Consider the following 12,663-nt stretch of genomic DNA (forward strand, 5'->3'; position numbering starts at 1 on the left):
TATATCTTTATTCTATTTTCTATTCATTACATTGTTTCAAAATTTAATTAATTTGTTAGTGGGGCCTTTTATAGCCCTATAACAGACCATTTTGGAAGTTGGAAAATGTAAGTTCTGTGGCAGTGCCAGGAGGTCTGTGTTGTAAAATAATTTATTTAAATCTCTGATGGTTATGAATAATGGTTATGCTCTTAAAAATTATAAAATGCTGTTTTTTCTGTCTGTAAGATGGAAGAATTTCTGCCTCTGCCTGAGAACATTCTCTGATTTTAGATGTGAAAGTATATATTAGTAATATGTTACATACTTAATGAGATCGTTTCTCATTTGTCTTTGAAGCTGTCTGTGGACAGGTTGTTCAGTTCAAGCTCTCAGACATTGGAGAAGGGATTAGAGAAGTAACTGTTAAAGAATGGTAAGTGAATCTGAAAAAATCTCTTAAGTAAATTTAAAAATAATTTGAGTAAAAATAACTTTTTATTTTTATTTATTTAATGGATAGTTGGAATCTATTTAAATTGAGAAACGTCTTTATAAACACATAATGCATTTTTAAAAGCAATAAGGTAGAATTACCTTGTGTTGATGATACAGTGGTGAAGGAGTTTGTCACACATCAAGGTACTTTATTCAATGTGATTTAAAACTGTCAGGTAGTCTGAGCTCTCTTCACTGTACTGAAAATGACTTTAGTAAGAATGTAAGTATGTTTGACTTACCATTGCCTGATACAGTTTACTTGCATGCTTAGAAGAGATGAAAATATTTTACCAAAAATCACGAATCAAAAAATAAATTTTGAAACATTAAAAAATTATCCAAAAAAGGGCCTGAAAGAAACAAAACCCTTTCATCCTCTACCCCATTTCTTTATTTCACCTTCTGGAAAAATAGAAACACCTCTGGGTACCGAACTCAATTTTAGAGGTTTTTAGAAGTGGCAGTTAAGATGAGAAATAGATTACTTCCCACCTTAGATTTATACCATTAAAGATCCTTTTAAGAATCTGGTTCAACCACCTGAACATTCTTTTCTTGTTATTTACTTACTTTTTACTTCTTTACTTTAAACATTATTTACTTATTATTATTGCTTTGTAAGTTAGAAGAGAACGTAATAACATAAACATACCTACAGTTATGTGTCTGGTGGCATTGTGGGATTATGGAAATAGCAATGGACTTCAAATCATAAGAGTCTGATCTTGAAACTTATTAGCTGTCCTACCTGTGACTCACTTGGTCTCTTAATGTGTCATATGAGGATAACAGTACTTGCTCTGCCAACCTCTGGAGCGTTGAAAGGATCAAAATAATGTCATGTATAAGAAATGCATTTGATAATACCTTCTTTTCAAGACCAAGACAGTAGTAAAAAATCTTTATAGTTTTTTTTTTTTTTTTTGGTAGAGATGGGGTCTTACTATGTTGACCATGCTGGTCTTGACTCTTGGCCTCAAGTGATCTTCCCACCTGGGCCTTCCAAAGTGTTGGGATTACAGGCATGAGCCACTGCACCCAGCTTTTTTTGATTGTTTTAAAAAACCATTTCTTAATTTCTACCTCTTTTTCTGTACACCCATATGCTTAGTGTAGGGCTTACGGCTCTTAGAAGGGGAAATCATTTTATTCCTAATAAAATTCTTAAAACTCTTTTAATGAGAAACTAATCATTTGATTCGTTTTTCAGAAGTTCTTTAAGAAATATTAAGAGTTTTCTTGAATTCTGTTTTTTTTTCCTAACTTAATATTGTAAAAAGTAAAGTAGAGGTTCCTCTTCAAAGACGTTCTTCCTCATTTAATTAGGAATAAATAGTAACTTCTCTAAGAAGCAAAATTTATTCAAAGACCTGTGCTAACATTCTTAAATATCTGCTAGCCATGATAAAGAAATCGACGTACTTTATGTTCTTAGCTCCTACAATTTAGCCTAAATATTTGCCCTGGCATGCTTATACTGGCCCAAGCAAGCATTAGGTCATAGTCTGTTCCTCTTCCTTATTTGAAGGTGTTTTTACCTTTCTCAGCATTCCACAAGTTCCTTCCTCCTTCCTTTGTTCTCCTCTACCTTTGCCTCTTTTAAAAAGTTTTAAGTTGCTAGCCAATCAGGACAAATACAGAATGTGAGGTCCGGTTCCAGCCAGTGGAAACCGGACACAGCAGTAGGTTGGATGCGTTAGGTTATAAATGATCCTGTCTTCTCTGTTCGGTGTACTCTTGTAGCAAAACTGCTGTTGAATGTACTCTTTCTGCAGGAAGTAAAAATGGCCTTGCTGAGTAAATTAAATTTATGTTCAAGTGCTATTTCTTTACAGCACTAAGGAACAAGCATTTCAAACAATATCCATAAATAATTTAAGGAAAAAATACGTATTGTGTTGCACTTGAAATGCTAAAAGGCAGAATTCTAGTCTATAAAATGCAGCCTGAGAATAGAAATTTGAATATGTAAGGAAGCATAATTTAACAGAAAGTAGTGTGGTTTTGGGTAAGGTTAAATAAAACCTCATTTATTCTTAGAATTTGAGAGCAAATGTATGGAAAAAGAAAAAAATACTTAACTTTCACAAATCCTTTGATAAACTTCTAAAACAAGTTTAGATGTTATATGTTCTTTTGTCTTAAAGTCTATTTTGTCTGATAGTATAGCCACTGTAGCTTGCTTGCTTTCTCTTTTTTTTTTTTTTGAGAGACAGAGTCTTGCTTTGTAGCCCAGGCTGGTCTCAAACTCCTGAGATTACAGGCTAGCCATCACACCTGGCCTTGTGTGACATACCTTTTTCAATCCTTTTACTTTTTACCATTTGTGTTCTTGAATTTAAATTATATTTCTTAGCATGTAGTTGGAGCATTTTTTTGGAATCTGTTCTGCCAATCTTTGCCTTTTTATTGGAGTATGTAAACTTTTTACTGTATATTTTAAAGTTATTTTCTTTGCGGTTGCCTTGAGGATTACAATTAACATGTTAATTTAAAACACTATAATTTGGATTAGTAGAAACTTAATGGAATACAGACTTTGCTCCAATATAGCTCTATCGCCTCTTCCTTCCTTTTGCTATTTGTCATATGTATTCCTGTTTTCCTTTTTTAGAATTATTATTCCATTAGCCCAGCATGGTGGCACAGGCCTGTAGTGCCAGCAACTTGGGAGGCTGAGGTGAGAGGATGGCTTGAGCCCAGGATGCAGAGGTTGCAGTGAGCCGAGATCGCATCACTGCACTCCAGTCTGGGCAACAGAGCAAGATCCTGTCTCAAAAAACAAAACAAAACAAATAATTATCACTCTATATTGAAAGTATTCCATTTTTAAACATCATAAAGCACATCAACACAGTTTTATAAGTATTGCTTTAATGTGCTTGTCTTGTAAATCAGATAGGATTTTTTTAAAAGTTACAGACAAAAAGTTGCAAATAAAACAAGATAAAGATGTGGCCAGGTGTGGTGGCTCATGCCTGTTATCCCAACACTTTGGGAGGCCCAGATGGGAGTACTGCTTGAGGCCAGGAGTTCCAGACTAGCCGGGGCAACATAGCAAGACCCTGTCTCTACCAACAACAACCACCCAGATGCTCCTTGACTTATGATGGGGATAAGTCATAAACCCATCAAAACTAAAATGTCTTAAGTTGAAAATGTTTAGCCTAGCCTACCTTAAACATGCTTGGAACACATACCTTAGCCCACATTTGGGCAAAGTCATCTAATACAAAGTCTATTTTATAAAGAACCATTGAATATCTTATGCAGTTTATTGAATACTGAAAGTGAAAAACAGAAGGGTTGTATGGGTGCTCAAATTACTGTTTCTACTGAAGGCATATTGTTTTTATACCATCATAAAGTTGAAAAATTATGAAAGTCAGAGACCATCTGTAGTGCCATTTTTCCAGGGATTTTGCTTTTTGTGGTGATCCAAACCTAGTATTCCCCTTACAGTGGCTGCGAGGCTGCTGATTTGGCTCCTGCTGTGCTAGGGAAAGGAGGATGGAAATTGGGCAAGTTAAAATACTACAAAACTCAGCCATTTTTCCTGAATACATCCTTCTTAGTTGTTGCAAGCTTTTTTTTCTAATTTCCAAAATTCTGAAAAAATAGATTTTTAACAACTTTTATCACTCTACTTGTTCATATGGAAGAGCAGATTTTCAGAGGTCTTTAATCCATCATTCTGGAAGTGGAAGTATGTGCTTTTAAACCTGGTTTCTATGTCATGGGTGCTGTTTTATCATAGGCTGAGGACTGGTTAGGATAGGAAGACAAGAAGCAAGAATGACAATTATCTGTTGCTGGCAATAAGTCAGAAATAAGTACTAGAGACATTAAGAATGCCATTAGAATCAAAATTAGATGTATTATTTCAGGTTTGGTCCCATTCCTCCTGTTTTGTTGCTAAGACTATCTAGAAAAGCCTGTAAAGTATACCTAAAATGATTATGGGGTTAGAAGGACTTTATATAAGAACAGGCTAAAATAATTTTAGAAAGAAAGACTGGGAGAACTCCCATCTAAAATTCACAAAATTACAAAGGATATGTATTGAGGACATCAATTTTTAAACTTGCTTCTGGAAGTATTGGGCATCCCTTAAAGTTTGGAAAAGAGTAATATAAGACAATAGAAGGAAATACCACTTTAAAAATGTATTTTTAGAACTTATTTTTCTAATAAATGGGTCAGACAGAAAACCTGAGAGTTTAATTAAATTTTTGGATTATAGACTATGGATTGCTTGACATTTTTTTGAGTATTTCTTGCAGATACATTGAAGAGACTCTGGAAGTCATTATAGTCTTCTCTGAAACATTTCTTAGTACACCATCTGAAAGTAAATGCTGGGCTAGATGAATACCGATCTAACTCAGCATGGCATTTACATCCTTAATATGATCTGTAGTTATGATTGTTTATGTAAAAGTGTCTCCTTTCTTTCTCTTTTAGGTATGTAAAAGAAGGAGATACAGTGTCTCAGTTTGATAGCATCTGTGAAGTTCAAAGTGATAAAGCTTCTGTTACCATCACTAGTCGTTATGATGGAGTCATTAAAAAACTCTATTATAATCTAGACGATATTGCCTATGTGGGGAAGCCATTAGTAGACATAGAAACGGAAGCTTTAAAAGGTATTGTAAGTCTGTTAATCTATTTTACCAAATTGATTATTGGTCTCTTTTTGTCATTGGGTCCCAATTAAAAGTGATCTTTTTTTTTTTTCTATTCCTATTAATTTTTGGCTCTTGGGGAAATGTAATCTTTTCAGTGTGAAAAAAGGCAACAAGTTCAACACAAAATAGAAATCTGAATTGAAGGATAAGACAAAAGCAAAGGTGGGAGGAAAAAGACAATAGCAAAAGGAAGAGATGAGATGCAGCAAAAAAGGTGGAGGATGTCCCATCCTTTCTCCTCTGGGGAATGACTCAGACATTCAGGTGGCGTTATGCACTGTTTCACATAAGTCAGTGATGTTACTACTTTTGGAGGGGTAAGAAGGTTGGGGATGGACTTTTAATAACTTACAGGATTTGAGTTGGAGTTTTAGAAGCCCAAATCAGGAAAACTGAAAAGGTTCTCTGTGAGTCATGATTATCTTTTGACCAGCTGCCATGTTAAAAATGTGTACAGTAACACTTCATTTACCTGAAGTCCTGCCTCTGGAGACCTTAGTGTTCAAAGAGGCAACAAGCTCTCTCAGTAATTAAAGATTCAGGCTATAAATACTGGTCACTAAGAACAAAAATTGGAGTATCTAAAGAGGAAATCTAATATAATGGATTGCTGTGTTTACCACTGATACAAAAAAAAAAAGCGCTCATGTTGGGGATGGTTATAAACTTTTTCAAGAGAAGTTGAAAAAAAAAGCACTCTTGTTGGGGATGGTTATAAACTTTTTCAAGAGAGGTTGAAGAGAAAAGAAGGAAAATTAAAATGAAAGCAAAGATACCAGCATTTAGAAGAAGCAGCAACCATGGGACTTAACAAGTGGTAGATGTCCTGTCAGAAGGTAATTCATCATGAGAATGTTACAGAGGAAAGCTAAAACAGTTGGCAGTCCCAGTGGTAGTAGGCAGCTGACTGGCTAACTCAGAAGTTCCTTACAGCACTGTTGTGGTATACCAAAGTGTTATCATCTAGAAATCAGTTTTGATACTAGGGGCTGCAAGAACAATAGGTTTTGTGACAGAACTCCTAGGCCAGCATTCCCACCTTGGAAGTGCTGAGATAAGATACCTCAGTGTAATTCAGAAGTCTAGAAGGAGTAATTGAATTACAGTGACTGGCTGACGCTTAGTTCTGCAGTCTGTAGAACAATAACTAATATTACAATCTTTTTTTTTCCAGAATCACATCGTATAATTTATAAAATTTTTTACATTTATTATTCTGTGAAGTATTCCAGTTTAGCAGATGAAGAAACTAAACCCAACTGGAAAGGTTGGACAGGCTGGGCTCGGTGGCTCATACCTATAATCCCAGCACTTTGGGAGGCCAAGGTGGGTGGATCACAAGGTCAGGAGATCAAGATCGTCCTGGCCAACATGGTGAAACCCTGTCTCTACTAAAAATACAAAAATTAGCCTGGTGTGCCTGTAGTCCCAGCTACTCAGGAGGCTGAGGCAGGAGAATCGCTTGAACTGGGAGGTGCAGGTTGCAGTGAGCTGAGATCGTGCCACTGCACTCCAGCCTGGCGACAGAGCAAGACTCCATCTCTTAAAAAAAAAAAAAGAAAGGTTGGACAATTTGCAAAATAGTTGGTGACAGGACCAAAGTTAGAACTTAGATGTCCTGAGTCCTTGTCCAGAATATTTTCTACTATGACATGTTGCCTCTAAAAGCTAGAATATGATTTATTGAAGGCTTCCTACTACTTTTTATTATTATAAAAGCTGGAGGGGTGCATTGCAGAAAGTTCTAAAATACAGAAAACCAAAACAACAACAAAAATCGTAATGTTCACAAATCATACTCAATACATTCGTGTATATCATTCCAGACATTTTTCTAGGTCATATGTGTACATGTAGGTATTTTTTTAACCAAAACAATATATTGTATATGCTGTAGTCCAATCTGTTTGCTTTGTTCATCTATGTTTTCATGACAGTACATTTCAATTTTATTTTTTTGTTTGTTTGAGACGGAGTCTTGCTCTGTCGCCCAGGCTGGAATACAGTGGTGTGATCTCGGCTCACTGCAACCTCCACCTCCCGGATTCAAGAGACTCTCCCATCTCAGCCTCCTGAGTAACTGGGACTGCAGGTGTGCGCCACTGTGCCTGGCTAATATTTGTATTTTTTTATAGAGATGGGGTTTCACCATATTGGCCAGGCTGGTCTTGAACTCCTGACCGCAAGTGATCTGCTGGCTGCAGCCTCCTAAGTTGCTGGAATTACAGGCATGAGCCACCACAATTGGCCTATTTCCATTTTATATGATTGACAGACCATATGTAGATTTCCTGAATTATCCCCAAAATGTCCTTGATATTTCAATTGATTTTTTTTTAACTAGGATCCAATATAGGACCATACATTGTACCTAGTTGTTATATCTCTTAAGTCTCTTTTAGTCTAGTTTATCCTCTTCTACTTTTGTTTCATGACACCGATTTGAAGAGATTGCCTTTGTTTTGCAGAATGTCAGACTTTTTGGATTTGTCTTGTTGCATTGTGGTGTTATTTAACTTGTTCCTCTAGTTCATATATTTCCTATAAGCTGGAAGTAAGTTTTAAAGGCTGAATTCAGGCTGGGCTCAGTGACTCACACCTGTAATTCCAGCACTTTGGGAGACCAGGGTGGGTGAATCACTTGAGGTCAGGAGTTTGAGACCAGCCTGGCTGGCCAACATGGTGAGACCCCATGTCTACTAAAAATACAAAAATTAGCCAGGTGTGATGGCACATGCCTGTAATCTCACTTACTCAGAAGGCTGAGACAGGAGAATTGCTTGAACCGTGGAGGCAGAGGTTGTGGTGAGCCAAGATTGTGCCACTGCACTCCAGCCTGGGCAACAGAGCCAGACTCTATCTCAAAAACAAACAAACAAACAAAAGAAAAAAACAAAACAAAACAAAACAAAAAATAAATAAAATTTAAAAATAAAGGCTGAAGTCAAGTTAAATATTTTGGGTGGAACACATCATAGATCATGTTGTGTACTTCATGTTGCTTCACATCAGGATACACTTAACATCTGATGACTGCCATAGTGATGCTAAGTTTAAACACTGAACTAGGATAATGATACCCTTACCCCTCTATTGTAGAATTGTGTTTTCCCCTTTTGTAACCAGAAAATTATGTATGTAGTGTTAGCTTTGACACTAAATAAGTAGGTTCTAATATCATTTGAGATCCTTCCTAAGTCAATAATTGCTTTAGTGGTTGTAGAATGATGATTTTGGGATTCTGTCATTCCTTTAACATTAGTAGCTGGCATTCTTCTGTCAAGTGGACCTTTCTCCTCTATCAGTGGGGGCTATCTGTGTTGGGGCTATCTGTATGCTAACTGTATGAAATACAGTTTCTATGAAATACAGTTCTTACTGGAAAGAAAATAAATGCTTAATTCTTTCCCTTTACTGGTTCTCGAAGTAAAGAGTTCCTTTAGTAGTCACTTCAAAGGGTGATACTAATTTTTCCAGCATTCTCAGTGTGTGTTTGAGTGTATTGTCACATGTAGCATAACGATGTTATGGTCAACAACAGACTGCATATACAACAGTGGTCCCATAAGATGATAACACATCTTTACTGTACTTCTTTTATGTTTACGTATGTTTAAATATACAAATATTTACCATTGTGTTACAGTCACCTACAATATCCAGGACAATAACATGCTCCACAGGTTTGTGACCTGGGAGCAATGGGCTATTTCATATAGCCTAGGTGTGTAGGAGGCTACACCATCTAGATTTGTGTAAGTGCACACTCAAGTTTGGATAATTGTGAAATCACCTAGCAATGCATTTCTCAGAACATACTCCCATCATTAAGCAATGCATGACTGTATTTCATCTGATTTCATGTGTTTAATCGATTACAGTCATTATTCTTCTGGATGCTCAAACCCATTATAGTGGCGACCCCTTCAAGCTGGCTCCTATGTGTTCTATTAACACGGTCCTGTTAACTTTTAAAAGCTTCCTTGCTTTTGGCACAAAAGATGTTCTGGGATTCACCTCATACTTTTCCCACCCACACCTGGAATCATTCATTTCTTCAGGGGCTCTTGTTCTTTTAAGTATTAGTATAGAATGAGTAAGAGGCTATAATGTGGGCATTAGGGGTGCTTCGTATTACTTTGATTCTAAATTTCTTTTGAAAGACATTATTGGCTAGGCACAGTGGCTCATGCCAGTAATCCTAACATTTCGGGAGGCTAAGGTGGGAGGATCACTTGAGCCCAGGAGTTTGAGACCAGCCTGGGTAACATAACAAGACCTCATCTCTACAAAAAATAAAAAAAATTAGCCAGGTGTGGTGGCATGCACCTGTGGTCCCAGCTACTTGGGAGGCTGAGGTGAGAGGATCACTTGAGCCCAGGAGGTAGAGGCTGCAGTGAGCTAGTGAGCTCTGTTAATGCCACTGCACTCTAGCCTGGGTGACAGCAGGACCCTGTCTCAAAAAAAAAAAAAGGCATGCTTTTGTGATTTAGAGAAGTTTAAAGAAAAACAAAACAAAAAATTCACCTTTAGAATTACCTGAAATAAACACAGATTTTTTTTTTTTTTTTTGGATTCAGATTTAGAAAGGAAAGAGTGTTTCATTCTTGGCATAAACTGAGACAAGTAACGATGCTGAACAGTACTATGGATGTCATGAAATTAGAATGCCCAAGCTGGAAACCAGATTAGATAACAATGTAAGCCATCTAAAAAAGCAAGTTATTTATATGAACAAGTAAACAGTCGGAGTGTGTTATTTATTTTGTTTTGTTTTCTGACACGGGGTCTTGCTCTGTTGTACAAGCTAGAGTGCAGTAGCATGATCATAGCTCATTACAGCCTTGAATTCCTGGGCACAAGCAGTCCTTGCGCCTTAGCTTCCTGAGTAGTTAGGACTCCATCATGCCCAGCTAATTGGCCTTTTGATTTTTTTTCTTTTTTTTGAGATGAAGTCTCACTCTGTCTCCCAGGCTGGAGTGCAGTGGCACGATCTCAGCTCACTGCAACCTCTGCCTCCTGGGTTCAAGCGATTTGCTTGCCTCAGCTACCCTAGAAGCTGAGATTACAGGCATGTGCCACTACACCTGGCTAATTTTTGTATTTTTAGTAGAGATGAGGTTTCACCATGTTGGCCAGGCTGGTCGTGAACTGGGCTCAAGTGATCTGCCTGCCCTCCGCCTCCCAAATTGCTGGGATTATAGGCATGAGCCACCACACCTGGTACTGGTTTTGTTTTTAGTTTGTTTTGACATCTCAAGTAAGATCCACCTTAATAAGTCTGGGTATAGCAAATTATAAAATCACAGAACATTTTGTGGGGGGCCTGTTTTTTATCTGGATAATTTTTTCCACAAAAATTAATATTCTCTATAACATGATAAATCTTAAAGAAATTATGCTGAGTGAAAGAAGCCAGACCCCACCCCTCAAAAGAAAACATGCTATATGATTCCATGTACATAAACTTTTAGAAAATCCAAACTAATCTGTAATGACAGAAAACCATTGAGTGGTTGCCTGGTGATAGAGTATGGAGGGTAGGAAGGGTTGGGAAGGAGGGATTACCAAGGAGTACAAGGAAACTTACGGAAGTGATAGACATGTTCATTATCTTGATTATGGTGATGTTTTATGAGTATATACATATTTCTTTTTTTTTTTTTTTTTTTTTTGAGACGGAGTCTCGCTGTGTCGCACAGGCTGGAGTGCAGTGGCAGGATCTTGGCTCACTGCAAGCTCCGCCTCCCGGGTTCACGCCATTCTCCCGCCTCAGCCTCCGAGTAGCTGGGACTACAGGCGCCCGCCACCGCGCCCGGCTAGTTTTTTGTATTTTTAGTAGAGACGGGGTTTCACCGTGTTAGCCAGGATGGTCTCGATCTCCTGACCTCGTGATCCGCCCGTCTCGGCCTCCCAAAGTGCTGGGATTACAGGCTTGAGCCACCGCGCCCGGCCGAGTATATACATATTTCAAAGCTTATGAGATTTTATTTTTTTTGTTTTGTTTTTGTTTTTGTTTTTGTTTTTGAGACAGAGTCTTACTCTGTCGCCAGGCTGGAGTGCAGTGGCATGATATCGGCTCACTGCAACCTCCGACTCCCTGGTTTAAGTGAATCTCCTGCCTCAGCCTGCCGAGTAGCTAGGATTACAGGCAGGTGCACACCACCACACCCAACTAATTTTTGTATTTTTAGTAGAGACAGAGTTTCACCATGTTGGCCAGGATGGTCTCGATCTCCTGACCTTGTGATCCGCCTGGCTTGGCCTCCCAAAGTGCTGGGATTACAGGCGTGAGCTACCGCGCCCGGCCTCAGACTTTATATTTTTGTATGTGCAGTTTATTGTGTGTCAGCTGTATCTCAGTAAAGCTTAGAACAAAATTAATGGCATTGGATAGGTTATGTTTACAGTAGAAATTATCTGATAGTATTCTACATAAACAACTGATAATTTGCTAACCATTCTATTTCATTTGCCATTCATAATATGTTCTAAACAATTATCTTGCATGCTAGTTTTATTTCACATCTGTACCTTTTTGCTTTTACATTTGGACTTGCTTTTTATATTTTTATTGTAAGAATAAACTATGAAGCATAAGCCCATGTATCAAATAAGCAGGCCTATAGAACATTACATTCAGTTTAATGAGAGAAATTTATATATGCTTCATTTTAATTGTGGAAATGAGAAAGATTTCTAAATATTTTATGTATATTTTCTTAAGCAAGAATTTGTAGTAATATTGAATTTATGTTTTTCCTGTCTTAATGCCAGTAAAACCAATTATACAAAAAACTAACAAAAGTCTTCTAGAAGTATAAATTATATTATTAACATTTTACAGGTAGAAAATTATTGTAGCATAGAGCCATGAAGGGTAGAAGAGATCAGGACTAGACATCTTAATAGTAGTATTGGAAATTAAGTCCTATCTTGTAATGCTAATTATATTCTATAGTACTGTCTAGTAACATAGTCATAGTCTAGTCATAGACTAGTCATAGACTAGTAACATAGTCGTAGTCTGCTTCTCAAAGCTGGATGGTCATGATAATTTTCGTGAGGGAAACTGTATTTGTGACCTCCAAGTTCTATCTATGAGTGCTTTGACCATAGACAGACCTCTACTTAAAAACAGTTTATTGGACTCACTTATGCCAACTTGTATCTGTGACATATAAGAAGGTATATATTATTTAAAAAATTACAAGTTGAAATCCAGTTACTTAATTTTTTTTTTTTTAGTTACTTATCATTATCACTATTATATCAAAGCTATTCCATGTTTCAGTGCCTTGTCGACTGTAAACTTGGTTTAGACCATGTGTAGTCACTCATGCCTGTAGTTCCAGCACTAGGAGGATCATTTGAAGCCAGGAGTTTGAGACTAGCCTGGGCAACACAGCGAAACCTCATCTCTACAAAAATTAGCCAAGTGTGGTGGAGCACACCTGTAGTCCCAGCTATGCAGGAGGCTGAGGTGGGAGGATCA

At 37.3% G+C, this 12,663-nt stretch overlaps 1 protein-coding gene across 3 annotated transcripts in view; it reads left to right on the plus strand.

Moving 5' to 3' along the window:
• DBT (dihydrolipoamide branched chain transacylase E2) overlaps nucleotides 1–12,663 on the plus strand; it is a 57,784-nt gene that overhangs the window by 14,028 nt on the left and 31,093 nt on the right. For all 3 annotated transcript variants that reach the window (XM_033196574.1, XM_033196575.1, XM_033196576.1), the window contains 2 exons: nucleotides 340–415; nucleotides 4,945–5,126. In XM_033196574.1, coding sequence (XP_033052465.1) covers nucleotides 340–415; nucleotides 4,945–5,126 — 258 coding nt within the window. The remainder of the gene's footprint in view (nucleotides 1–339; nucleotides 416–4,944; nucleotides 5,127–12,663) is intronic.

Source organism: Trachypithecus francoisi, unplaced genomic scaffold (genome assembly GCF_009764315.1).
Source record: "Trachypithecus francoisi isolate TF-2019V2 unplaced genomic scaffold, Tfra_2.0 Lachesis_group5, whole genome shotgun sequence".
Lineage (NCBI taxonomy): Eukaryota > Metazoa > Chordata > Mammalia > Primates > Cercopithecidae > Trachypithecus > Trachypithecus francoisi.